A 24,908-nucleotide genomic window follows, 5' to 3' on the forward strand; every position below is an offset into this window, starting at 1 on the left:
GTGTGACCATTTGAAATCGCAAAACTCATGCAGCAACACCATATATTTTCAGTTTCCGCTGAATTCAACGTTGCACACCGTTCTGTCGTACTGAATGCAACCCTGGACTCAAATCACAATCTGACGGAGAGGGCAGGAAGAGAAAGAGCGAGTGAAGCCGTTGGTGCTCATTGATCCCAGGTACCAAGGAGTACATGATCAGGTTGATTCAGACTACAGGATTTGTGACCAGAACATTCCTCCCCAGAACATTAACTCTCAAGACTTATGGGTAGCACCCAAATTGTACGCGATTCCATATATAGTGCACTACTATGGGCCCTAGTCAAAATAGGAAGTGAATAGGAAATAGGATGCCATTTGGGACAGACCCATGGATGACCTCATACATTAATTGTTCTCGAGGACACTGACTCCTGTTACAGCCAGAGCCTGCTTTGGGTAGCAGTCACCTGTAGACACAGGTTCAGTCTACCCGCCGCCAGTCTTTCTCGTTCCCTCTCATCTCCTCAGACGCACTAACGTAAGATGAATATTCACTCAGGCATCAGGGGTCCTACTCATTCATTCATAAAACCGTACCACAACATTGCAGCCTCATCCAGGACTGCTCTTCTCCTGCTCAATAGCCCCCCCTGCTGCCCGTCTCCCATCATAGCCACTGAAAACCTTATCCTGGTGTTAGAATAAGGGAACAGCTCTGGGGGCTGGACACATAGCATACCTGCTGTGTATGTGTGAGAGAGATAGTGAATTATATGCCCCGTTGCCAGCCTATGCATGTCTGACTACGTTCGAGTCACCATCATATATGTATGTAAGCAATCTCATATGGTCCTACTGGTTGTTTCAGGTGTGTGTGTGTGTGTGTGTGTGTGTGTGTATGCCTATATTCAGTAGGATTTCTATTCTACACTATGGTGGATAAATCTACTGTTCCTGGTGCATGGTTCTATTTCTGTTGTAGCATTTTGACGTGTGTGTGTGCATGCAGCGCGCTCCTGTCGGTGTGTAATCAGTCATAACATTCTCCTTCAACCATAGCACTGTGACAACCTTGATCTACACCCGGAGATGATCTGAGAGCAAGCAGAAAAGCAGTGGGTGTGATGTCCCTTTTGTGTTCAAGTGTGTGTGTTTGGTAGGAGAGCGACTGAAACGTGGGGGGAGGGGGAACTAAATATTTTCTCTTTAGAACACTCTGATGTTTTGACTTTTCTAATATATGTGTGTAGGTACGTATGGGTGTATTTTTGTACATGTGTGATTGTATGCACGTTGTTTTGCATATACATGTGTGTATTTTACTCTTTAACCTTGCATGTAGATTGCGATTTAGGTTCCGTTTCAATGTAGCTTTTTTTTTTTTTTATGTTTCTTTCTGGGACCATGTACAATATTGTATGATGTGGGCAGGATCTTGGACCTCATGCTACAATGTTATTATATATAAATATAAAAACACAGATGTTTTCCCTATGGAGAAAGTTGACGTTATATATCGCCTGTACACTTTGGGCTGCCTTTTTGGATCCAACTGTCCACCATGTTTAAAGATAACAACAGTACTACAAACTATTCATTAGGACAAAAGTACGATGAAAACAAATAATAAATGAAGATTCTTAATAAATCATATTACATTTACTACACACCGTTTGTGCTGCTTCTTTCTTTCTGACACTTCAAACGGTCTACGTTGACACCTCAGGTATGACGGTAAATCAAGACTAGGCCACAGCATTTACTAACAACGTTTACAGGACCTCCTTATTTCTCAGGGAACAAAAATGACATGGGTTCAGAACATTCAGCTGCAGAGGATTCCTGCCCCCATCTCATCTCCATGGAGACCTCGAAGGCTGATACACCAATGAGGAGAATGGTGCTGGTTTGAGTGAGGTTGTCACGTTTCTTCCTCTGACGCAAATTCCCTCCTTCCCTTTTCTAGGTGTCTACGGGAATGGACCTCAGAGGCCCAGGAGGATTGTTGGTAAATCAGTAGTCTGGTTTCTGTCCTTGTTGCATCTGCTCGTGGATCCTCTCCAACACCTCCTGCATCCTCCTCAACTAGAGGGGAGAGAGAAGGTAAGGAAAGTTAGTGTTTGTGTGTCGGTCGGTCTAGGTTTTTTGAGACGCTGAAGAAGAACGTTCCAAACGTAGACTGGAAAGAAGACCAAATTCTATGCAGTGCAATACATCCAGGTACGGGTGTGTGTGTTGTCGGTGTAGGAGTGCACGTGGGTGTTCTCACCTCCTCGTCCTTCTCCCAGATGAGCCTCTCTGTCTCGCGGTCTACAGGGGCCAGTGGGAGTGGGGTCATGGGGAAGTCAGCGCTGCTCTCACTCTGAATCTTATCACGCAAGCTAACACACAGAACAAAACAAAGGTCAAATAGATTGTCATTCTTTTTGTGCAGAAAAACCTTGTAGCACAACCGTTGTGCCAAATGTGTTGTACATCAGTACAACTTTAGTGTGTATGGGTCTGGGTAGTTCTGTGTACGTCTACTCTGTGTGTGTGTGTAGTACCAACCTGCGTTTCCTCTCCTGCACCACCATGCGTGTCATGTTCTGTATACACTGTGCTCTGTAGTTCTCGTAGTGTGTCTCTCTGGTGACATCCTTCAGGTCCTGCATGTGAGTCTTCACCAACATGTTCCTCAGCAGCAGGAAATCACTGTGGGCCGGGTCCTCCACTGACAACACAACACTGCTATTAGGTCAGTGTGTTTTCACAGAAAGACATTTAGGCTGGAATTCAATCGAAGGTAGTACACTGTCGACAAGTCATTTCCTTGTAGTTCGCGGAGATTGCATTCACGGTAATCTGTGCGAATGTGTATTTTTTTACAGGCAAGCTCAGTGAGGCCCAACTCTGCTGTTCACCGTAGCGAGGAAAGTTCAGTTGTGTGTGTGTGTGTGTGTGTGTGTGAGTTCTGTAGTGTAAACGTGAAGGTGTGCCTGTGCAGCGTACCTTCCACTACACCCCAGGGGTAGAGCCGACCTCTGAACTTGCGTCCTTTACTCTCAACCTGGATGTTACTGCCTATTACAGCAAAAGGAATACTGTCCTAGAGAGAGAAAGATCAAGGTTTTCATGGTTAAGCCATGTGGTCAGTGCTATATGCAATGGACAAAACATACAGATGCCCTAATAGCCCTCTATCCTTCCCAGGTCTGAAGTCACCTTCAGCAGCTGCTCCTGCTGTTTAAACTCCTCATCTTCATCAAATTCACAGTCTGGGAACTGGTAGATGTTGATGCCAAACTTCTCCATCTCCTCTCGGATCTACACAGGCACACGCATACAGTATTCACACCCCATGCATGACCTTTTCCACAATGTTGTGTTACAGACAGAATTTAAAATTTAATTGCATCCATAATGTCAAATAGATTTTTTTGTCTTGCTTTTTACAAATGAATAACATAATAAAATGTGTAATGTTTTGAGTCAATAAGTATTCAACCCCTTTGTTAAGAAAACCAAAATAAGTTCAGGAATAAAAATGTGCTTAACAAGTCACAATAATTTGCATCCTGTTTGCAACAAGGCACTAAAGAAATACTGCAAAAAATGTTCTGTTGTATTGGATTTACCTTAAACACAACAAAGAAATAGCATAATGGTGGCTGCATCAAAAAATGTTCTGTCATTTTTGTAAAAAAGAAGTTTAGCACAGGCAAATTCCTTTACCATTTAACACAAGGCCAAACACATGATTACCAAGAAGACAGTTTTGTAAACTTGACAATGGCAAGATCCATATATTCAATTTGACAGAGCTGAAGAATTTTGAAAAGAATAATGGGTAAATATTGTACATTCCAGGTGTGTTAAGCTCTTAGAGACTTACCCAGAAAGACTCTCAGATGTAATCGCTGCTAAAGGTAATTCTGTACTTAAGGGGGTTGAATACTTATCTAATCAAGATGTTTTATTTTTCATATTCTTTTTTTACAAATGTTAAAAATGTTCTTCCATGTTGAGAGTAATTTGTGTAGATTGATAAATTCAAAATACAAATCCATTTGAATCCCATTTTGCACCCCAACATTATAGCACAGGGCAAGTATATACCCCAACATTATAGCACAGGGCAAGTATATACCCCAACATTATAGCACAGGGCAAGTATATACCCCAACATTATAGCACAGGGCAAGTATATACCCCAACATTATAGCACAGGGCAAGTATATACCCCAACATTATAGCACAGGGCAAGTATATACCCCAACATTATAGCACAGGGCAAGTATATACCCCAACATTATAGCACAGGTCAAGTATATACCCCAACATTATAGCACAGGGCAAGTATATACCCCAACATTATAGCACAGGGCAAGTATATACCCCAACAGTATAGCACAGGGCAAGTACATACCCCAACAGTATAGCACAGGGCAAGTATATACCCCAACAGTATAGCACAGGGCAAGTATATACCCCAACAGTATAGCACAGGGCAAGTATATACCCCAACAGTATAGCACAGGGCAAGTATATACCCCAACAGTATAGCACAGGGCAAGTATATACCCCAACAGTATAGCACAGGGCAAGTATATACCCCAACAGTATAGCACAGGGCAAGTATATACCCCAACAGTATAGCACAGGGCAAGTACATACCCCAACAGTATAGCACAGGGCAAGTACATACCCCAACAGTATAGCACAGGGCAAGTACACTGCTCAAAAAATAAAGGGGACACTTAAACAACACAAGGTAACTCCTTTGGCCTTTGGCCTGTAAAGTCAAAATTTTAGATTTTTGGTACCATCCAGTGTCTTTGTGAGACGCAGAGTAGGTGAACGGTTGATCTCCGCATATGTGGTTTCCCATCGTGAACTATGGAGGAGAATGTGTGATGGTGTGGGGGTGCTTTGCTGGTGACACTATCAGTAATTTTCACTGCTCAAAAAAATAAAGGGAACACTTAAACAACACAATGTAACTCCAAGTCAATCACACTTCTGTGAAATCAAACTGTCCACTTAGGAAGCAACACTGATTGAAAATACATTTCACATGCTGTTGTGCAAATGGAATAGACAACAGGTGGAAATTATTGGCAATTAGCAAGACACCCCCAATAAAGGAGTGGTTCTGCGGGTGATGACCACAGACAGCTTCTCAGTTCCTATGCTTCCTGACTGATGTTTGGTCACTTTTGAATGCTGGCGGTGCTTTCACTCTAGTGGTAGCATGAGACGGAGTCTACAACCCACACAAGTCTACAACTCCATGAGGGTGGTATGAGGGCCCGACGTCCACAGGTGGGGGTTGTGCTTACAGCCCAACACCATGCAGGACGTTTGGCATTTGCCAGAGAACACCAAGATTGGCAAATTCGCCACTGGCGCCCTGTTCTGCTGCCTGCAACATCCTCCAGCATGACCGGTTTGGCGGTGGATCAGTCATGGTGTGGGGTGGCATTTCTTTGGGGGGCCGCACAGCCCTCCATGTGCTCTCCAGAGGTAGCCTGACTGCCATTAGGTACCGAGATGAGATCCTCAGACCCCTTGTGAGACCATATGCTGGTGCGGTTGGCCCTGGGTTCCTCCTAATGCAAGACAATGCTGGACCTCATGTGGCTGGAGTGTGTCAGCAGTTCCTGCAAGAGGAAGGCATTGATGCTATGGACTGGCCCGCCCGTTCCCCAGACCTAAATCCAATTGAGCACATCTGGGACATCATGTCTCGCTCCATCCACTCGCTCCATCCACCAACGCCACGTTGCACCACAGACTGTCCAGGAGTTGGCAGATGCTTTAGTCCAGGTCTGGGAGGAAATCCCTCAGGAGACCATCTGCCACCTCATCAGGAGCATGCCCAGGCGTTTTAGGGAGGTCATACAGGCACGTGGAGGCTACACACACTACTGAGCCTCATTTGGACTTGTTTTAAGGACATTACATCAAAGTTGGATCAGCCTGTAGTGTGGTTTTCCACTTTAGTTTTGAGTGCGACTCCAAATCCAGACCTCCATGGGTTGACACATTTGATTTCCATTGATAAATTTTGTGTGATTTTGTTGTCAGCACATTCAACTATGTAAAGAAAAAAACTATTTAAGAAGAATATTTCATTAATTCAGATCTAGGATGTGTTATTTTAGTGTTCCCTTAATTTTGTTGAGCAGTGTATATACCCCAACATTATAGCACAGGGCAAGTATATACCCCAACATTATAGCACAGGTATAGAATACAGAAATTCTGTAGCACAGATAGGAATATCACAGGTAAAATTAGCACTGGTAAAGATAATTAAAGATTACCATAGCACAGTTACAGTCTCTTACCTTCATCTTCTTCCTGCGGACCTCAGTGGGTGTGAGGCTGTCAGCTTTGGCCAGAACAGGGACTATGTTCACCTTGTCATGCAGAGCCCTCATACATTCCACATCCAATGGCCGCAGACTGGAGAGTCACACACACACAGACAAAATTATTAAAATTATCGTGGAAAAGCAGGTTTACTGTGAAAGAACTGTGTGTATCTACCTCATACTTGTGTTGAGAGAGAGAGAAAGAAAATATGTATTGTGTGTGTAGTCTGGTACCCATGTCCGAAGGGAGAGATGAAGTAGAGGCAGCAGTGGACTCTGTTATCCTGGATGTTCTTTCTGTTCAGGCCGCTCTCGTCTCTGAAGTACTGCTCAAACTGCTGGTCAATGTAGTCCTCTATCTCTTTCCAGCTATAAGAAGCACAAACACCACTCAGAGGAAACTACAAACATGGTGGATCAACATGATGATAGATGTACACTCTCCACTATAGCTCCACTCGGCAAAGTGACGTTTCCTACAAAAATCACAGAAGTGGGGCATAGAAGCAATCTTTCCCCATTGAAAGTAGTCAAGCCAAGCCCGAATTCAAGAAATAACAACACGCATAGTTAAAAGCATTTCTTCAATTATAGCTCCCGTCCAAATGTCGTGAATGATATACAGTAAACACACATACACAAGTATACAGTGGGGGAAAAAAGGATTTAGTCAGCCACCAATTGTGCAAGTTCTCCCACTTAAAAAGATGAGAGAGGCCTGTAATTTTCATCATAGGTACACTTCAAATATGACAGACAAAATGAGAACATAAAATCCAGAAAATCACATTGTAGGATTTTTAATTAATTTATTTGCAAATTATGGTGGAAAATAAGTATTTGGTCACCTACAAACAAGCAAGATTTCTGGCTCTCCCAGACCTGTAACTTCTTCTTTAAGAGTATCCTCTGTCCTCCACTCGTTACCTGTATTAATGGCACCTGTTTGAACTTGTTATCAGTATAAAAGACACCGGTCCACAACCTCAAACAGTCACACTCCAAACTCCACTATGGCCAAGACCAAAGAGCTGTCAAAGGACACCAGAAACAAAATTGTAGACCTGCACCAGGCTGGGAAGACTGAATCTGCAATAGGTAAGCAGCTTGGTTTGAAGAAATCAACTGTGGGAGCAATTATTAGGAAATGGAAGACATACAAGACCACTGGTAATCTCCCTCAATCTGGGGCTCGCTCCATGCAAGATCTCACCCCGTGGGGTCAAAATGATCACAAGAACGGTGAGTAAAAATCCCAGAAAAAACTGGGGGACCTAGTGAATGACCTGCAGAGAGCTGGGACCAAAGTAACAAAGTCTACCATCAGTAACACACTACCCCGCCAGGGACTCAAATCCTGCAGTGCCAGACGTGTCCCCCTGCTTAAGCCAGTACATGTCCAGGCCGGTCTGAAGTTTGCTGGAGAGCATTTGGATGATCCAGAAGAAGATTGGGATAATGTCATATGGTCAGATGAAACCAAAATAGAACTTTTTGGTAAAAACTCAACTCATCGTGTTTGGAGGACAAAGAATGCCAAGTTGCATCCAAAGAACACCATACCTACTGTGAGGCATGGGGGTGGAAACATCATGCTTTGGGGCTGTTTTCTGCAAAGGGACCAGGACGACTGATCCGTGTAAAGGAAAGAATGAATGGGGCCATGTATCGTAAGATTTTGAGTGAAAACCTCCTTCCATCAGCAAGGGCATTGAAGATGAAACGTGGCTGGGTCTTTCAGCATGACAATGATCCCAAACACACCGCCCGGGCAACGAAGGAGAGGCTTCGTAAGAAGCATTTCAAGATCCTGGAGTGGCCTAGCCAGTCTCCAGATCTGAACCCCATAGAAAATCTTTGGAGGGAGTTGAAAGTCCGTGTTGCCCAGCAACAGCCCCAAAACATCACTGCTCTAGAGGAGATCTGCATGGAGGAATGGGCCAAAATACCAGCAACAGTGTGTGAAAACCTTGAAGACTAACAGAAAACGTTTGACCTCTGTCATTGCCAACAAAGGGTATATAACAAAGTATTGAGATAAACTTTTGTTATTGACCAAATATTTATTTTCCACCATAAGTTGCAAATAAAATCATTACGAATCCTACAATGTGATTTTCTGGATTTCTTCTCTTTCATTTGGTCTGTCATAGTTGAAATGTACCTATGATGAAAATTACAGGCCTCTCTCATATTTTTAAGTGGGAGAACTTGCACAATGGTGGCTGACTAAATACTTTTTTGCCCCACTGTATATGTCATAGTTACCAGTCAACTCCATTACACTCAAGTTACTTAACCAGTGAATGCTAGCTATGCTAGCTAATCTACCAGTCTGTATTAATGAGTGTTAGCACAACCTGCACACGTAAATGTATATTTTTAAGGTGTATGCAGCAGGTTGATAACAATGTCACCAAAGTTTTCTGTATTAGATATTTCAAACAGCTAATGAGTATTTAATTTAAAAGTAGGAACAAGATTTAACAAGACAACCTTGGGACTAATGTGACCTGGTGCCAACGGGCAGATGAGGGATTTTAAAATTATTATTTTTTATTATTATTATTTTTTTACATCTGTGCCCCCAGTAGAGGGGCGTGGCCACTGAATCGTCATTCCATGAGGGACTATTGATAGCAGCAAATCATCATGAGATAGTAATGATTTCAGCCTAGATAACCATGTACCTCTCTGTGTTGTTGACAGCGTCACCAAACCCTGGTGTATCTACGATGGAGAGTCTGAGTCTGACCCCCTTCTCCTCGATACCCACGGTGTGTTTGGTGATGAACACTGTTTGCACGATCCGCTCTACACACACACACACACACACGTATAAAATCAATCTTGAAGATCAGGGTTGTAATAGAAGAGGCAAATGATTCCAAAAAGGACACAACTTGCTGTTATAGCAAAACAATAATAGTAGTTAATAGCAACGGACACATTGAGAAATGAGTTTCTGACAATATTTCTGTCTCACCCTCTGCATTCAGCACCTTCCTGTTGTTGTAGAGGTCTGTAAGGTACAGACTGTTGACCAGAGTGGATTTACCCAGACCAGACTCTCCTAGAGAAAGAAGGCAAGTCAGTCATTCTTCTATCTACTTTTTTCTGTACAAATAAATGTTGGGCAATGTTCACCTCAATAAAACAAAGTTATTTGGAATAGATTATTTTCTGTCTATAATTCATTTCAGTAGTAATCTGAGTAATTTAGATGTCTCACCTGCTACCATGAGGGTGAAGGCAAAACCCTTTTTGACTGACTTCCTGTGTACCTGGTTGGGTAGAGTGGCAAAGCCCACATACTCCCTGTCCATGTCCTGTAGGGAAGACAGAAGACGGGACATAAAACATGCTGTTTGCAAATGTATTAAATGAAATACAGAAATATCTCACTTACATATACTACCGTTCAAAAGTTTAGCGTCACTTAGAAATGTCCTTGTTTTTGAAAGAAAAGCACATTTTTTGTCCATTAAAATTACATTAAATTGATCAGAAATACAGTGTAGACATTGTTAATGTTGTAAATGACAAATGTAGCTGGAAACGGCAGTTTTTTTATGGAATATCTACATAGGTGTACAGAGGTCCATTATCAGCAACCATCACTCCTGTATCCAATGGCACGTTGTGTTAGCTAATCCAGGTTATTAATTTTAAAAGGCTAACTGATCAATAGAAAACCCTTTTGCAATTATGTTAGCACAGCTGAAAACGGCAAGTTGAGTATCTGGAGCATGAGCATTTGTGGGTTGGATTACAGGCTCAAAATGGCCAGAAACAAATAACTTTCTTCTGAAACTCATCAGTCTATTCTTGTCCTGAGAAATGAAGGCTATTCCATGTGAGAAATTGCCAAGAAACTCAAGATCTTGTACAACGTTGTGTACTACTCCCTTCACAGAACAGCGCAAACTGGCTCTGACCAGAATAGAAAGAGGAGTGGGAGGCCCCGGTGCACAACTGAGCAAGAGGACAAGTACATTAGTGTCTACTTTGAGAATCAGACGCCTCACAAGTCCTGAACTGGCAGCTTCATTAAATAGTACCCGCAAAACACCCGCCTCAACGTCAACAGTGAAGAGGCAACCCTGGGATGCTGGCCTTCTAGGTAGAGTTCCTGTGTTCTTCTCCCCATTCTTAATATTTTATTTTTATTGGCCAGTCTGAGAAATTGCTTTTTTTGTTTTCAACTCTGCCTAAAAGGCCAGCATCCCGGAGTCGCTCTCTCAGTACTTTGCTCCGTTCGTCTTTCCCCTCGATCCTGACTAGTCTTCCCAGTCCCTGCTGCTGAAAATCGGCCCCACAGCATGATGCTGCCACTACCATGCTTCACCCAGATGTGACATTTGGCATTCAGGCCAAAGAGTTCAATCTTGGTTTCATCAGACCAGAGAATTATGTTTCTCATGGTCTGAGAGTCCTTTAGGTGGATTTTGGCAAACTCTAAGTGGGCTGTCATGTGCCTTTTACTGAGTAGTGGCTTCCTTCTGGCTACTCTTCCATAATGGCCTGATTGGTGGAGTGCGGCAGAGATGGTTGTCCTTCTGGAAGGTTCTCCACAGAGGAACTCTGGAGATCTGTCAGAGTGACCATCTGGTTCTTGGTCACCTCCCTTCTACCCCGATTGCTCAGTTTGGTCGGGCGGCCAGCTCTAGGAAGAGTCTTGGTGGTTCCAAACTTCTTCCATTTAAGAATGATGGAGGCCACTGTGTTCTTGGGGACCTTCAATGCTGCAGATATTTTTTGGTACCCTTCCCCAGATCTGTGCCGACACATTCCTGTCCAGGAGCTCTACGGTCATTTCCTTCGACCTCATGGCCTGGTTTTTGCTCTGACATGCACCGTCAACTGTGGAACCTTTTATAAAGACGGGTGTGTGCCTTTCCAAATCATGTCCAATCAATTGAATTTACCACAGGTGGACTCCAATCAAGTTGTAGAAACAGCTCAAGGATGATCAATGGAAACAGGATGCACCGGAGCTCAATTTAGAGTCTTCATAGCAAAAGGGTCTAAATACTTATGTAAATAAAGGTATGTTTATTTGTAATACATTTGCAAACCTGTTTTCACTTGTGTGTAGATTGTTTTCCTCCTCAATGTAATATATTTTAGAATAAGGCTGTTACATAACAAAATGTGGAAAAAGTCAAGGGTCTGAATACTTTCCGAATGCACTGTAGTTTCACATTATAAAATATGCTTATTGGTCACTACACCATTAGATAAAAATGCTATCACACTTCTGCACACTCTTCCTGAAGTTTTCATAATGATTCTATCACTACATCAGTGCACACATAGGTCTCACTCACACACGTATCCACACCTCACCCACCTCTGCAGAGTCGTAAGGGTCAAAGTGTCCCCAGGGGCTGCGTGGCCGGGACTGAGGGGAGGAGTCCATGGACCGCGACCCCATAGAGGTCAGCTGGTACTTCCTCAACTTCAGCGGCTCAAACTCTCCCTCCAGGGGGGCACGTTTGGTCCTGGGGGGGGTGAAGGGAGGGGGGCCACTAGGGGAGGGCCGAGAAAGCAGGGGTGTCCCTCCTGGGGTGTGAGGGGATCGCCCCATCTCAAGCCCAGTTCCTTCTGGTTCTCGGTCAACGACAGGTGTGTGGCATCCCGGAGTTGTGTTTTGGTCCACAGATGCACCCCGGGGTGGGGGGGTGGGGGGAAGGTCTCTCATGGTGTAGGCCAGCTCTGCATCCTCTGGCTCCTCAATAGACAGACTGGACAACTGGGGGAGGAGGGGGTTATAAAGCCAAATATCAATCATATAGCCTTGTTACATCAGCAGTTGTCTGAAAGTGCTTAACAAATACCGGCCTAGACACTGAAGCGCAAGCAAAGCAGAAACATAGTGGAGGAGGGAAACTAGGATATATACCTGCAGAACAGATTGTCCACCACATTACTAAAATCTGTCTCGTTATTTCATGTTGAAGGACATGAGTAAAGGAAGCCTCTTGTGCTGAATGCAGGGCTTCGTAGGGAAGAATCAGCTCACACGAACCATCTGATCAACAGGCCCGTCTACCTTCTCACACTAGTTAACCATAGAATTGCCCTACTTCACACCCTAAACAGCGCGTTTCACTCTGGGATCGATAGGGGGTAAATTTGCAAAGTCTGAGGTAAACACTGACCCAATTAGGTGAAACACGGGGTCCTGTGCTGACACAACATAAACAAAGTAAACTGCTGTGTACCCTACTGCCGGTTGGATTCCACATGACACAACGTGCAATTTCACCAACTACCGACTGACCCAAAACAACAAGCAATTTGGAACACTTTAATGACAGACGTAAAAGTAGTAAGTGGACATCTATCTGTATGTAAACTGCATTTTGAGGGGGTGCCAGTACACACGACCAGAATATGCCAACAATATTTCCCTGGTTCAATGAATGGCCTGACATAATCAAAACACACAACCTGACCTACCCGAATGCACAAATTCCCCTGAATGAACCCCAACTTGCCCCATTGACTGTAAGAGGTCTTCGGAAGAAACCAGACGAAGAGGACCATCATCTGCTTGCTAGCTAAGTTAGCTTGACGTATGCAGTTGTTAATTATCTTGCTAGTTAACAGATCTTCTGTAGCTAACCAGGTTGCGTACGGTGCTCTTTTGGCAGCCAACAATAATATTAAAACAAGCATAATGAAGAGGATGTTTCTGCTTTATTCAGCCCATACCTGAATGTGGATTGTGCCTGGCTTTATCTATGTAGCGGTCTTACAAGGCACAACTTCATAGCTAGCTAAAGCCACAATCTGGTATTGGGCTATCCTACAAACAAAAAAATTAAGAGTAGAGACACTGTTCAAAACCACATTTTAAAATGTTTATCAAGTGTTGAGTAATGGCCAAGAACTGCAAGAGAATGATTAGGTAACTAGCTAGGTACACCTAAAATAACAGGCTTATAAATAACTAGGCTATTCTAGTCCACACGTTCCAATATGGTGACTTACCTTTAGAGTAGTTTGTGAGCAAAGAGAGGCTGTTATCTAATTGTGACATAAAGAAAACTGTCTAGGGCAGGGATGCGTGGTCCCGTCGGATCAATCCCCATCCACTTTTTTTTATTTTTAAGGAACTCGGTCTAGGTCTCAACTACTTTTGCGAGTTAGGATAGTGCATTAGCGGTTCTCTTGTCAGGTCAGTCACTGATAGTCTTTTAGAATAGATAGTTTAGCGGCCAGCTAATTTGGCAAACTTGTTATCATGGTTAAATTACCAGCCGGGCCCAGTCTGAGGTCCTGAGCGCTCTGGAGCAGGTTGTCATCAAGGAGCTCTCTGTACTTTGCTCTGTTTATCTTTCCCTTGATCAAAAACTGAAAGGCCGCTCAGCAAGGAAGAAGCCACTGCTCCAAAACCGCCATAAAAAAGCCAGACTACGGTTTGCAACTGCACATGGGAACAAAGATTGTACTTTTTGGAGAAATGTCCTCTGGTCTGATGTAACACGAATAGAACTGTTTGGCCATAATGACTATCGTTATGTTTGGAGGAAAAAGAGGGATCCTTGCAAGCTGAAGAACACTATCCCAACTGTGAAACACGGGGGTGGCAGCATCATGTTGTGGGGGTGCTTGCTGCAGGAGGGACTGGTACGCTTCATAAAATAGATGGCATCATGAGGCAGGGAAAATATCTATATATATTAAAGCAAAATCTCAAGACATCAGTCAAGAAGTTAAAGCTTGGTCGCAAATGGGTCTTCCAAATGGACAATGACCCCAAGCACACTTCCAAAGTTGTGGCAAATGGCTTAAGGACAAGAATGTCAGGGTATTGGAGTGGCCATCACAAAGCCCTGACCTCAATCCTATAGAACATTTGTGGGCAGAACTGAACAAGTGTGTGCGAGCAAGGAGGCCTACAAGCCTGACTCAGTTACACGAGCTCTGTCAGGAGGAATGGGCCAAAATTCACCCAACTTATTGTGGGAAGCTTGTGGAAGGTTACCCAAAATGTTTGACCCAAGTTAAACAATTTAAAGGCAATGCTACCAAATACTAATTGAGTATATGTAAACTTCTGACCCACCTGGAATGTGATGAAATAAATAAAAGCTGAAATAAATCACTCTACTATTATTCTGACATTTCACATTCTTAAAATAAAGTGGTGATCCTAACTGACCTAAAACAGGGAATTTTTTACTTGGATTAAATGTCAGGAATCGAGAAACTGAGTTTAAATGTATTTGGTTAAGGTGTATGTAAACTTCCGACTTCAACTGTATTTGTGTGTGTGTATATATATATATATATAACACTCAGCAACAAAAGAAAGGTTCCTTTTTCAGGACACGGTCTTTCAAAGATCATTTGTAAAAATCCAAATAACTTCACAGTTCTTCATTGTAAAAGGGTTTAAACACCGTTTCCCATTATTGTTCAATGAACCATAAACAATTAATGAACATGCACCTGTGCAATGGTCGTTAAGACACTAACAGCTTACAGACGGTAGGCAATTAAGGTCACAGTTCTGAAAACTTAGGACACTAAAGAGGCCTTTCTACTGCTCATCTGTGTGAATGTGCCTTAGGCATGCTGCAAGGAGGCATGAGGACTGCAGAAGTGGCCAGGGCAATAAATTGCAATGTTCGTACTGTGAGATGCCTAAGACAGCGCTACAGGGAGACAGGACAGACAGCTGATCGTCCTCGCAGTGGCATAGCACGTGTAACAACACCTGCACAGGATCGGTACATCTGAACATCAAACCTGCGGGACAGGTACAGGATGGCAACAACAACTGCCCGAGTTACACCGGGAACACACAATTCAACCAACAGTGCTCAGACTGTCCGCAATAGGCTGAGAGAGGCTGGACTGAGGGCTTGTAGGCCTGTTGTAAGGTAGGTCCTCACCAGACATCACCGGCAACAATGTCGCCTATGGGCACAAACCCACCGTCGCTGGACCAGACAGCACTGGCATAAAGTGCTCTTCACTGACAAGTCACGGTTTTGTCTCACCAGGGGTGATGGTTGGATTCGTGTTTATCGTCGAAGGAATGAGCATTACACCGATGCCTGTACTCTGGAGCGGGGTCGAATTGGAGGTGGAGGATCCGTCATGATCTGGGGCGGTGTGTCACAGCATCATCAGACTGTCTGCAATGGCAACGAGCTCAGTCTAAACGCTGTGCTTTACAGGGAAGACATCCTCCTCCCTCAAGTGGTACTCTTCCTGCAGGCTCATCCTGACATGATCCTCCAGCATGACAATGCCACCAGCCATAGTGCTCGTTCTATTCATGATTTCCTGCAAAACAGGAAAGTCAGTGTTCTGCCATGGCCAGCGAAGAGCCCGGATCTCAATCCCATTGAGCACGTCTGGGACCTGTTGGATCGGAGGGTGAGGGCTAGGGCCATTCCCCCCCAGAAATGTCTGGGAACTTGCAGGTGCCTTGGTGGATGAGTGGGGTAACATCTCACAGCAAGAACTTGCAAATCTGGTGCAGTCTATGAGGAGGAGATGCACTGCAGTACTTAATGCAGCTGGTGGCCAGACCAGATACTGACTGTTACTTTTGATTTTGACCCCCCTTTGTTCAGTGACACATTGTTAACTTTATGTTAGTCACATGTCTGTGGAACTTGTTCAGTTTATGTCTCAGTTGAATCTTGTTTTGTTCATACAAATATTTACACATGTTAATTTTGCTCAAAATAAACACAGTTGACAATGAGAGGACGTTTCTTTTTTTGCTGATATATTTATTACCAGTCAAAAGTTTGGACTCACCTACTCATTCAAGGGTGTTTCTTTATTTTCTACATTGTACAATAATAGAGAACACATTAAAACTATGAACATATGGAATCATGTATTACCCCAAAAAGTGTTAAACAAATCAAAACATATTTTAGATTCTTCAAAGTATCCACCCTTTGCCTTGATGACAGCTTTGCACACTCTTGCTATTCTCTCAACCAGCTTCACGAGGTAGTCACCTGGAATGCTTTTCCAACAGCCTTGAAGGAGTTACCACATATGCTGAGCACTTGTTGGCTACTTTTCCTTCCCTCATCCGAAACCATCTCAATTGGGTTGAGGTCGGGTGATCTGATGCAGCTCTCCATCACTCTCCTCATTGGTCAAATAGCTCTTACAGCCTGGAGGTGTGTTTTGGGTCATTGTCCTGTTGAAAATCAAATAATTGTCCCACTAAGCCCAAACCAGATGGGATGGTGTATCACTGCAGAATGCTGTGGTAGCCATGCTGGTTAAGTGTGCCATGAATTCTAAATAAATTACAGACAATATCACCAGCAAAGCACCATCACACCTCCTCCTCCATGCTGCACGGTGGGAACCACACGTGGAGATCATCCATTCACCTACTCTGCATCTCACAAAGACATGGCGGTTGGAACCAAAAATTTGGACTCATCAGACCAAAGGATAGATTTTCACCAGTATAATGCTATTGCTCGTGTTTCTTGGCCCAAGCAAGTATTCTTATTAGTGTCTTTAAGTAGTGGTTTCTCTAGGTCTTCCTTTCCTGTGGTGGTCCTCATGAGAGCCAGTTTCATCATAGTGCTTGATGGTTTTTGCGACTGCACTTGAAGTAACTTTCAAAGTTCTTTACATTTTCCGGATTGACTATCCTTCACTGTCCTTTCTCCTTGTTTATTTGAGCTGTTCTTGCCATAATATGGATTGGTCTTTTACCAAATAGGGCCATCTTCTGTATACCACCCCTACCATGTAACAACACAACTATTTGGCTCAAACGCATGAAGAAGGAAAGAAATTCCACAAATTAACTTTTAACAAGGCACACCTGTTAATTGAAATGGATTCCAGGTGACTACCTCATGAAGCTGGTTGAGATAATGCCAAGAGTGTGCAAAGCTGTCAAGGCAAAGGGTGGCTACTTTGAAGTATCTCAAATATAGTTTAATTTGTTTAACAGTTTTTTGGTTACTAACTGATACCATGTGTTATTTCATAGTTTTGATGTCTTCACTATTATTCTACAATGTAGAAAATAGTAAAAACAAAGAAAAATGCTGGAATGAGTAGGTGCATCCAAACATTTGAGTAGTATATTGTGTGTAATATATATACATACACACACATGCATTTATTGTTGGACATAAGACTGTAAAAACACCAGGAAATAAGCTCCATATGATTTTATTTCAGAAATCTGTTCCCAAGTATTCCCATACATAATAAAGAGACACGTGATTGTGTAAAAATGTAAGCAAGGTTGGAAATGTATGTTTTAGTCAAACATATGTTTGGGCTTCTTGCTGTCAATTTGCAGTCAACAAATTATTTGCAATTATGTTCCGGTTCCCCGACCATCTGCTCAAGAAAAAAATTGGCCGTAGCTGAATCTAGTTGATGATCTCTGCTGTACAGACACAGTGATCGGAGATGATTTGCTCCCTGGACACCATTTGCATTTCCAGCGCGAGGGCTGCTAATTGACAGCGCAAAAAAAATAAAAATAAATTGTAATGCAAGGATTTCGTTTTTTTTTACAAAAAATGTTAGGTAATCGACGAAGAATGCCTTGAAGATCGACCGGTTGATTGTGACCGGTTGGTTACCACTGTTCTAATCATTCTAATTCTATGGGCCCAATCCTACCCGTCACATCACATTACCCACAACCCACTACAACGGGCTTAACGCTAGGCTCTCTAATACGCTGATCTCCGGTAAGAGGATGGGGGGTTGGAGACTTAGTCTAGCACACACACTTGTTTACCTATTACATTGTAACCTACAACAATTCTACAAATATAGATGGAACTAAAGGAATATATCTTAAACTCTTCTCCGTATGTAGGGTTTTCAGCAATTACATTTGCCCACATTTGGCTGTGTAAACTACAATTTCGACACTATTTTAACGTTTAGAAATGTCAAATCAGCGCTTTCAATAAGGTTTTCCTAAACATATACTGATATGCCTCTTATCTTTCATTTAAGCGATAAATAATATTTCAAATTAAAAAGAGACACTTACTGTAGCAGTTTTGCACAGATCCATACACCGTGTGTGCCTCCAGTTGAGAAACTACACTTCCCCCCAGTTCTACACACAGGTGTTCAAAGCGGTTAGCTAATTAGCATAGGTGGGGGCCAGTCTTTCCCGAAAACAAGCCCTGTAAACATGGAGATCTGGCAATGTGGGAACACTAATCTTAACCCTATAAAAAAAGGTGTAGTAATTTACCTTTAGTTGTTTTATAATTTCTTGCTGATATGAAAGATATATTCCTTATGTTTCCAAAACAGTACCGCAAGCAGTGCGAGTTATTAGAGGATGTGTTGGGCTCTTAATAAAGATACTATCGTTTATAGGCACTAAAGTCTATGAATGGGGTACTGAAGGTCCTACCTGGATGTCTGAACAGAGTGCAGAAGAGACCATAGGAGAGAGTATGGAGGACACAAGAAGTTATGTGAAGATAACATGCTGTTCAATCAATAAAGAGATTAATTGATCAATGTAAAACTGTCTGACCTGGCCAAACGGATATCAGAAAAAAAGACAGAATAAACTAAATGATAGACCATCTATTGCACAAAAAACATCAACATTACACCATAACTGCAAGTAAAAGTAGAAAATGTTAAATCAGGCTATTTAAAAAAAATATTGCAGTTGCTATTTCAAAGGGCTATCCCATGACTGCACCCAGAATTTACCAGGTTTGAAGCTGCTACGTAACCTGACAGGCGACGACATGTGGTCTATGTTGCGGTGCAGTGCGCTGTCAGCTAGTCATCGGACGGCTAAGATCGCGTACCTTCGGTGTCTGTCAAAACAATCTCGCTCCGTCAATGACTGGATTTTGTTCCAATTTGGCCCTAAACCAGGGGTACGTTCAGTTTGCTTGAACGTTTGCTACACTGCAGAACAGTTTGTACTTTGTACGTTTTCCCAAAACGTTCTTGAACAGACTTTGAGATGTGTGCGGGGGTGTGGCTTGCAGCAAAGAGTGACCTATTTAAAAGGGCAGCGGTGAATTGTGAACCCACAACCCAGCCCTTCCCCGTTTTTATTCATCAGTTTACTTCAACACGCCTGGTCTTCCGAGTCGGTTAAATAACTAATATGAAGTGCCTGCACCACTCCAAGACCAGAGTTGCCGACATATCTGATTTCAGTGGGTTCAAGACAACTCTGAAAGAAATCATCATCCAACTTGGAATTCCAAATCAGAAACTGAGGCATCTTTACGAACTAAATTATTGGGATCATCTGGTTACCACCAATGTTTGGAATACATTGAGCTCGTTGACAAAAACCATGGGATGCCTTTTCACACAGATACTTTGTCAAAGGTCCGGTCACTCCGGTGGGTCTGTGTTAGCTATGCAATTTTTATATTGAATATCATCTATTAATTTACTCTTATAGTATTTTTATGTAGCAGCTAAATGTAAGCCAGGGAAACTAATTGTTCTCACATACAGAATTTTCTGCATGACTGTGACGCTCTTTACCTCAATTGTTAGGATGTTCTTGTGATCACAATATTCACGACAGTACTACTTATTATGTTCAAATAGAAAGATAATTAAATCATGTTTACTTTAAAAAGATGGGCCTGGCTTAGAATAGAACATTCAGTTTTGTTTGTGTGGCACTGTTTACCGCAATTTTCTGGAACATCTTGTGACCAGAACTTGAGATTGAAATAAAGGTGTTTCTTTAAAAATATATTAATACAATACATTAAGGGAAAGGATCCACAGACGGAGGCTGATTATCTTTCTGCACATCTCTTTACTTGCAATGCTGGCTGCCATGGTTAACCGAAACACAGGACATTCAGGGCCGGCATTATGGGCTGTCCATGTAAAATATTGATCATTTATTTGACGAGGCGCGCCAACAGAAAGATGCATCAATCTCACATAAAGCATCCGAGCGAGCGAAACAGCGCCCCTCTGTCTCCGTATGTGTAGACCATGAATCTGATGCTGTCTGGACAAAAGGAGTATGGCATGTCACCTTTTCTGTCCAGACAGTATCAGATACATTGAATACATAAGACAGGGGTGTTGTTTCAGCAGAGAGGAAGAGGCGAAGCGAGACGGATCACTCTCTCAGAAATCTGTCCCGAATAAGCTCAATGCATTTCGATAAAAACAATATGCAGACCTAAATTTGTCAACTGCATTACCGCCTTGTATCCATTATATATGGATCTCTGGTTTCAGCCATTTGCAAATTAGAAAGAAAAGTTGGCAGGTGCACTGCATTGTTCCCCTAAACCAAATGTATGTTTTTCCAAAACTATATAATTACTGTCTAAATGAAATCATTTAAAATACTTAGCTACACATGATCATTACCTTCTTTTTTTTTTAAATGCTGTGGATTGTTTCAAATCACAAGTGCATAGGCCTATGCAGTGGCGACCCGTCATTCAGGGCAGGTGGGGCTCTGCATACAAACATGGTCTCTTTTTTTGCTTTCTTGAATAAGGGAGCTCTAAAATGCAGGTGTTTAAGCCTAGATCAGTGCTTTCTGTTGTGGGGCAACCAGCGGAAAATACGGAGTGTAGTGGTTGGTAATGTTCTCTAGTTGCACCGTGATTGGCTCAGTGTTCTGTCACTCATGGGGACTGCGTCACAGCAAAATCTACAGTTATAACAAAAAAATTCAAGCCCCTTGGGTGCTGCCATAGTTACATTAAAAGTGCCCCTCCAAGAATGCTCAAGGTCATTGGCACCAGATATTATGTAAAATCAGGTTATATCTACTGTAGCTTTCATTGGACTGATCATGTCAACATCAAACTTTCAAAATCTTAGCAAGCAGTCATCATCATGAATCAAGTCAACAATCTTGGCAAATCATTTTCAATCCTTGTCATATGAAGAGAAAGTACGAAAATAAAATGTATTGGTGCTCATCGGCCATTGGACATAACCATTACACAACAAGTTGGAAATCGCATATTCAACAGTGAGTGGTTTGGAAGGAATCAGTGGCTCACTGCAAGCATTGCAAAGTAATCACTCATTGGAGTGGGTGCGTGGCCCAAGTCTGGGTTTAAGGGTCTCTCTTCCAAGCTTAAAAGGATAAACATTCAACATTGAACATGCTGTCAATCCAGCATGACTTTTGCTGCACTCAAAACAACTGGAAACTCAGAACTGGGAAATCTCAGACTTCAGTGAGTTCAAGACAACTGGGAAATCGTTTTTAAAAAACGAGCTCCGACTGGAAACGGTCATCCAACTGGGAATTCCAAGTCGGGAACTCAGGCCTTTTTCTAGTGCTCTGACCTGAAGATCACTGACGTCATGATTCAACCTTTTTAAATATATTTTTTTAAAGAGGTCCCAGTTGTCTTGAAAGCACCATAAATCCAGAGAATGTCAGACATTGATGACAAAATTGGCCCATGAAGGACCGCCGCGACACCTTCATGTTTAAGTGAGCACAGCACATTTACATTTACATTTGAGTCCAAAATAAACCCATCCGTTTAAAACATATTCAGTAAATGTCAACCTATGACAAACCAGTGGAACAGCAATTTTTAAACAATAGTTTTGCATTAATTCTTTTAGCTGGTTGGCCAATTCAAATAATGACCAGGTATAGCTGACAAAGAGGTGTGGGTAGTTGGACAAAACAAGTATCATAACGGATATGGGAAATTGTGTGTAATGATCTTAACCTAACCCAGCTGCTGACTAAGCCTACATGGCCCAACCCTAGGGGGCTTCAAAGTCAAATCTGATTGATCTTAATTTAATGAATACAGCAGAGAAAACAGTGGGGCTTACAAAGCAGTGGGGCTTACCAGGCTAATAGGTTCATTAAAAACCTAGTGTGATTTTTGATTTTTTTTTGTCATTTTGTCTGTCATAGTTGAAGTGTACCTGTGATGAAAATTACAGGCCTCTCTCATCTTTTTAAGGGGAGAACTTGCACAATTGGTGGCTGACTAAATGCTTTTTGCCCCACTGTATGTTTCTACTGGTGTCTTCAACCAAGACATTAGTGACCAAAAATCTTAGCCTCATGTCATCACAAAGAACAACATTAAAAACTTCAGTGATCTTTATTTTAGTGACCTTTATTGTATTTCAGGGATCCCAGAACCAGATTTAGATTACTGCCTCTTTGCAGATGTCTTCAGATACTATTGTGGAAAGTCATGCACCCTTCAAAGAATGTGAGGCAGGGTAGATTGAATGCCTGGTACAGAATTATCAGAGTCATTCATAAAAGAGATGTTTTGATGTAAAGGCCAGGAACACAGGTTTAGGCCCAGACTGAAAAGCTTTTTAAGCAACTCTGGAATCATTTTGTAAAACAAATCAGAATTGATAAACTGATTATGTAACCACTCTATCAGAACGGGCAATGGTAACCCGGCTAAAGGAAAACTGTCAAATCACTGAAGGATGCGATCCACACTTCTACTCCTCTCTGCCACAAGACATTAATTAAGACACTGACCTCATTATGGAAGAAAATGCCATCATTGATGCATTTAATAATAAGGGGGAAAGGAGAAGATTAATGGCACGTCGTCTAATGCACTGCATCTCAGAGACCATTGAGGTGTCACTACAGACACTCTGGTTGTATCCAGGCTGTATCACAAGGGCCTGAACAGAGTCCCATGGGGGACACCATTGAGCCCAGCGTTGTCGGAGGCTGGTGTAGGCCACCTGGTAAATACACCTTCACTTTGTAAACTTGCTGAATGATCAGCGAAAGATGCCAAAGCTTTTCTTTTAGGCTATTTAGAAAAATAAGTCTGATGGTTCAGCAATCGAGACAACAATAAATCAGAAGATGAGAGCAATTGGATCCTGGTCTGCTTAAGTGTGCAGCGCCTATTATTGTTGGCTGAATAACAGTCTTTTTTTTTTTTTTACTTAACATTGAAATCAGGACATATTCCAAAAGTATGAGAAAGGTATTTTTGAATGTAAATCAATCACGGTTTATGCATGCCAAGGCATAGCACTATTATCAAGACAAAATCAAAGAAAAGCAAAGAAGTTGTTAATGATCTTGTCCATGCTTTAGACACATGAAATATGCTGCTTTGTTTATGAACCTGTCAAAAGCTTTTGGGTGTTGATCATGCTATTTTAATGAAAGACGGAAGGGACCTGAGCTCGGCCACCTGTTCATGGTTTCTTAGTGAGTATTCAGGCTATTGTGACTAAGGGAGTTAAGGTCTGAAATTTCTTGAAGAAGAAAGGTGTACCCATAGGGTCAATTTTGGGCAGGTTGTTCACTTCACTACTTATATAAACACCATTGGTCAATCTGTAAAATAATTGTAAACTTCATCTACACACAGGGTAGTGGCAAAGTGTGTGGACACCTGATGGTCGAACATAAGTCGCTCTGCAAAGAGGTCTGCTAAATGACTTAAATGTAAATGTAAAATCATTGGCATTAATATGGAGTTGGTCCTCCCCCTCCAATTCATTCCAAGTGTGTTCGATGGCAGCTCTGTCAGGACTGTAGCAGGCCAGAAAGTTCTTAACAGCAGAGACAGAGGATTTCTGTAGGACCTCGGAGGGACTGGGGCATTGTCATGTCCGAAACAGGAAAGGGTCTTCCCCAAACACACCTACTAATTCAAGTTTGTATTTATTACATTTTTTACTATTTCTACATTGTAGAATAATAGTGAAGACCTCAACTAGGGGAAATAAGTCAAATGGAATCAGAAAGCAACTGAAAGTGGTTAAACAAATCAAAGTATATTTTATATTTGAGATTCTTCAAAGTAGCCACCCTTTGAGGGAAGCTTTGACTAGGCATTCTCTCAACCAGCTTCATGAGGTAGCGGGGGGAATGCATTTCAATTAACAGGTGTGCCTTGTTAAGTTAATTTGTGGAATTTCTTTCCTTCTTAAGCCAATCAGTTGTGTTGTGACAAGGTAGGGGTGGTATACAGAAGATAGCCCTATCTACTAAAAGACCAAGTGCCATACTATGGAAGAACAGCATCTAGTAAAATGACAGTACATCATTGCCTTTGGACATGAAGGACAGTCAATATGGACCATTTCAAAACTTCTTCAGAGTGCAGTGGAAAAACCCTAAAGAGCATGATGAAACTGAGTCAAAGGACCAGACAGGGGAGGAAAAAGTTACCTTTGCTGCAGAACTGTTCAGAGGTTACCATCCTCAGAAAGGAGCAGCCCAAATAAAGCTTCACAGAGTTGAAGTAACAGACATCTCAACATCAACTGATCCAGAGGATGTTAAGCTTGAAAGGTCTTCATAGTAATTTCTGACAGAAACCATGGACTAAAGGACAGCAATAAGAAGAAGGGACTTGCTTGGACCAAGAAAACGAGCAATGGACAATAGACCGGTGGAAAACTGTCCTTTGGCCTGAGTCAAGATTTTAGATTTTGGTACCATCCAGTGTCTTTGTGAGACCAGAGTAGGTGAACGGTTGATCGAGAACACGTGGTCGAACTATGGAGAGAATGTGTGATGGAGTAGCAGTGTTTTGTGGTGATCCATCAGTAATTTTCAGTGCTCAAAAA

At 42.3% G+C, this 24,908-nt stretch overlaps 1 protein-coding gene across 3 annotated transcripts; it reads right to left on the bottom strand.

Annotated features, from left to right (window-relative positions):
* Positions 1 to 1,622: 1,622 nt before the first annotated feature.
* Positions 1,623 to 19,604, bottom strand: septin4a (septin-5). Of its 3 annotated transcripts, none has more exons than XM_035748390.2 (12): positions 19,163 to 19,604; positions 11,698 to 12,099; positions 9,577 to 9,673; positions 9,331 to 9,417; positions 9,035 to 9,158; positions 6,579 to 6,713; positions 6,318 to 6,435; positions 3,190 to 3,291; positions 2,977 to 3,073; positions 2,536 to 2,698; positions 2,255 to 2,366; positions 1,623 to 2,070 (listed from the first exon to the last, which is right to left on the bottom strand). In XM_035748390.2, exons 2-12 carry the CDS (start codon positions 12,046 to 12,048, stop codon positions 1,999 to 2,001), a joined length of 1,458 nt encoding a protein of 485 aa, XP_035604283.1. In that variant the 5' UTR covers positions 12,049 to 12,099; positions 19,163 to 19,604; the 3' UTR covers positions 1,623 to 1,998. The 3 variants fall into 3 exon arrangements, with proteins under 3 accessions (XP_035604283.1, XP_035604282.1, XP_035604281.1); XM_035748389.2 differs by having other exon boundaries at positions 19,062 to 19,603; XM_035748388.2 differs by lacking the exon at positions 19,163 to 19,604 and adding an exon at positions 18,376 to 18,946.
* Positions 19,605 to 24,908: the final 5,304 nt, after the last annotated feature.

The sequence above is a fragment of the Oncorhynchus keta genome, chromosome 33 (genome assembly GCF_023373465.1).
Source record: "Oncorhynchus keta strain PuntledgeMale-10-30-2019 chromosome 33, Oket_V2, whole genome shotgun sequence".
Lineage (NCBI taxonomy): Eukaryota > Metazoa > Chordata > Actinopteri > Salmoniformes > Salmonidae > Oncorhynchus > Oncorhynchus keta.

Coding starts and splice junctions, on each gene's coding strand:
- septin4a (XM_035748388.2), bottom strand. CDS start 18,399: ATGGATCTGTGCAAAACTGCTACA. Junction 3,292..6,317: donor TCCGCAGGAAGAAGATGAAG/GTAAGAGACTGT, acceptor GTGCCTGTGTAG/ATCCGAGAGGAGATGGAGAA. Junction 2,699..2,976: donor CCCCTGGGGTGTAGTGGAAG/GTACGCTGCACA, acceptor TTGTGTTGTCAG/TGGAGGACCCGGCCCACAGT.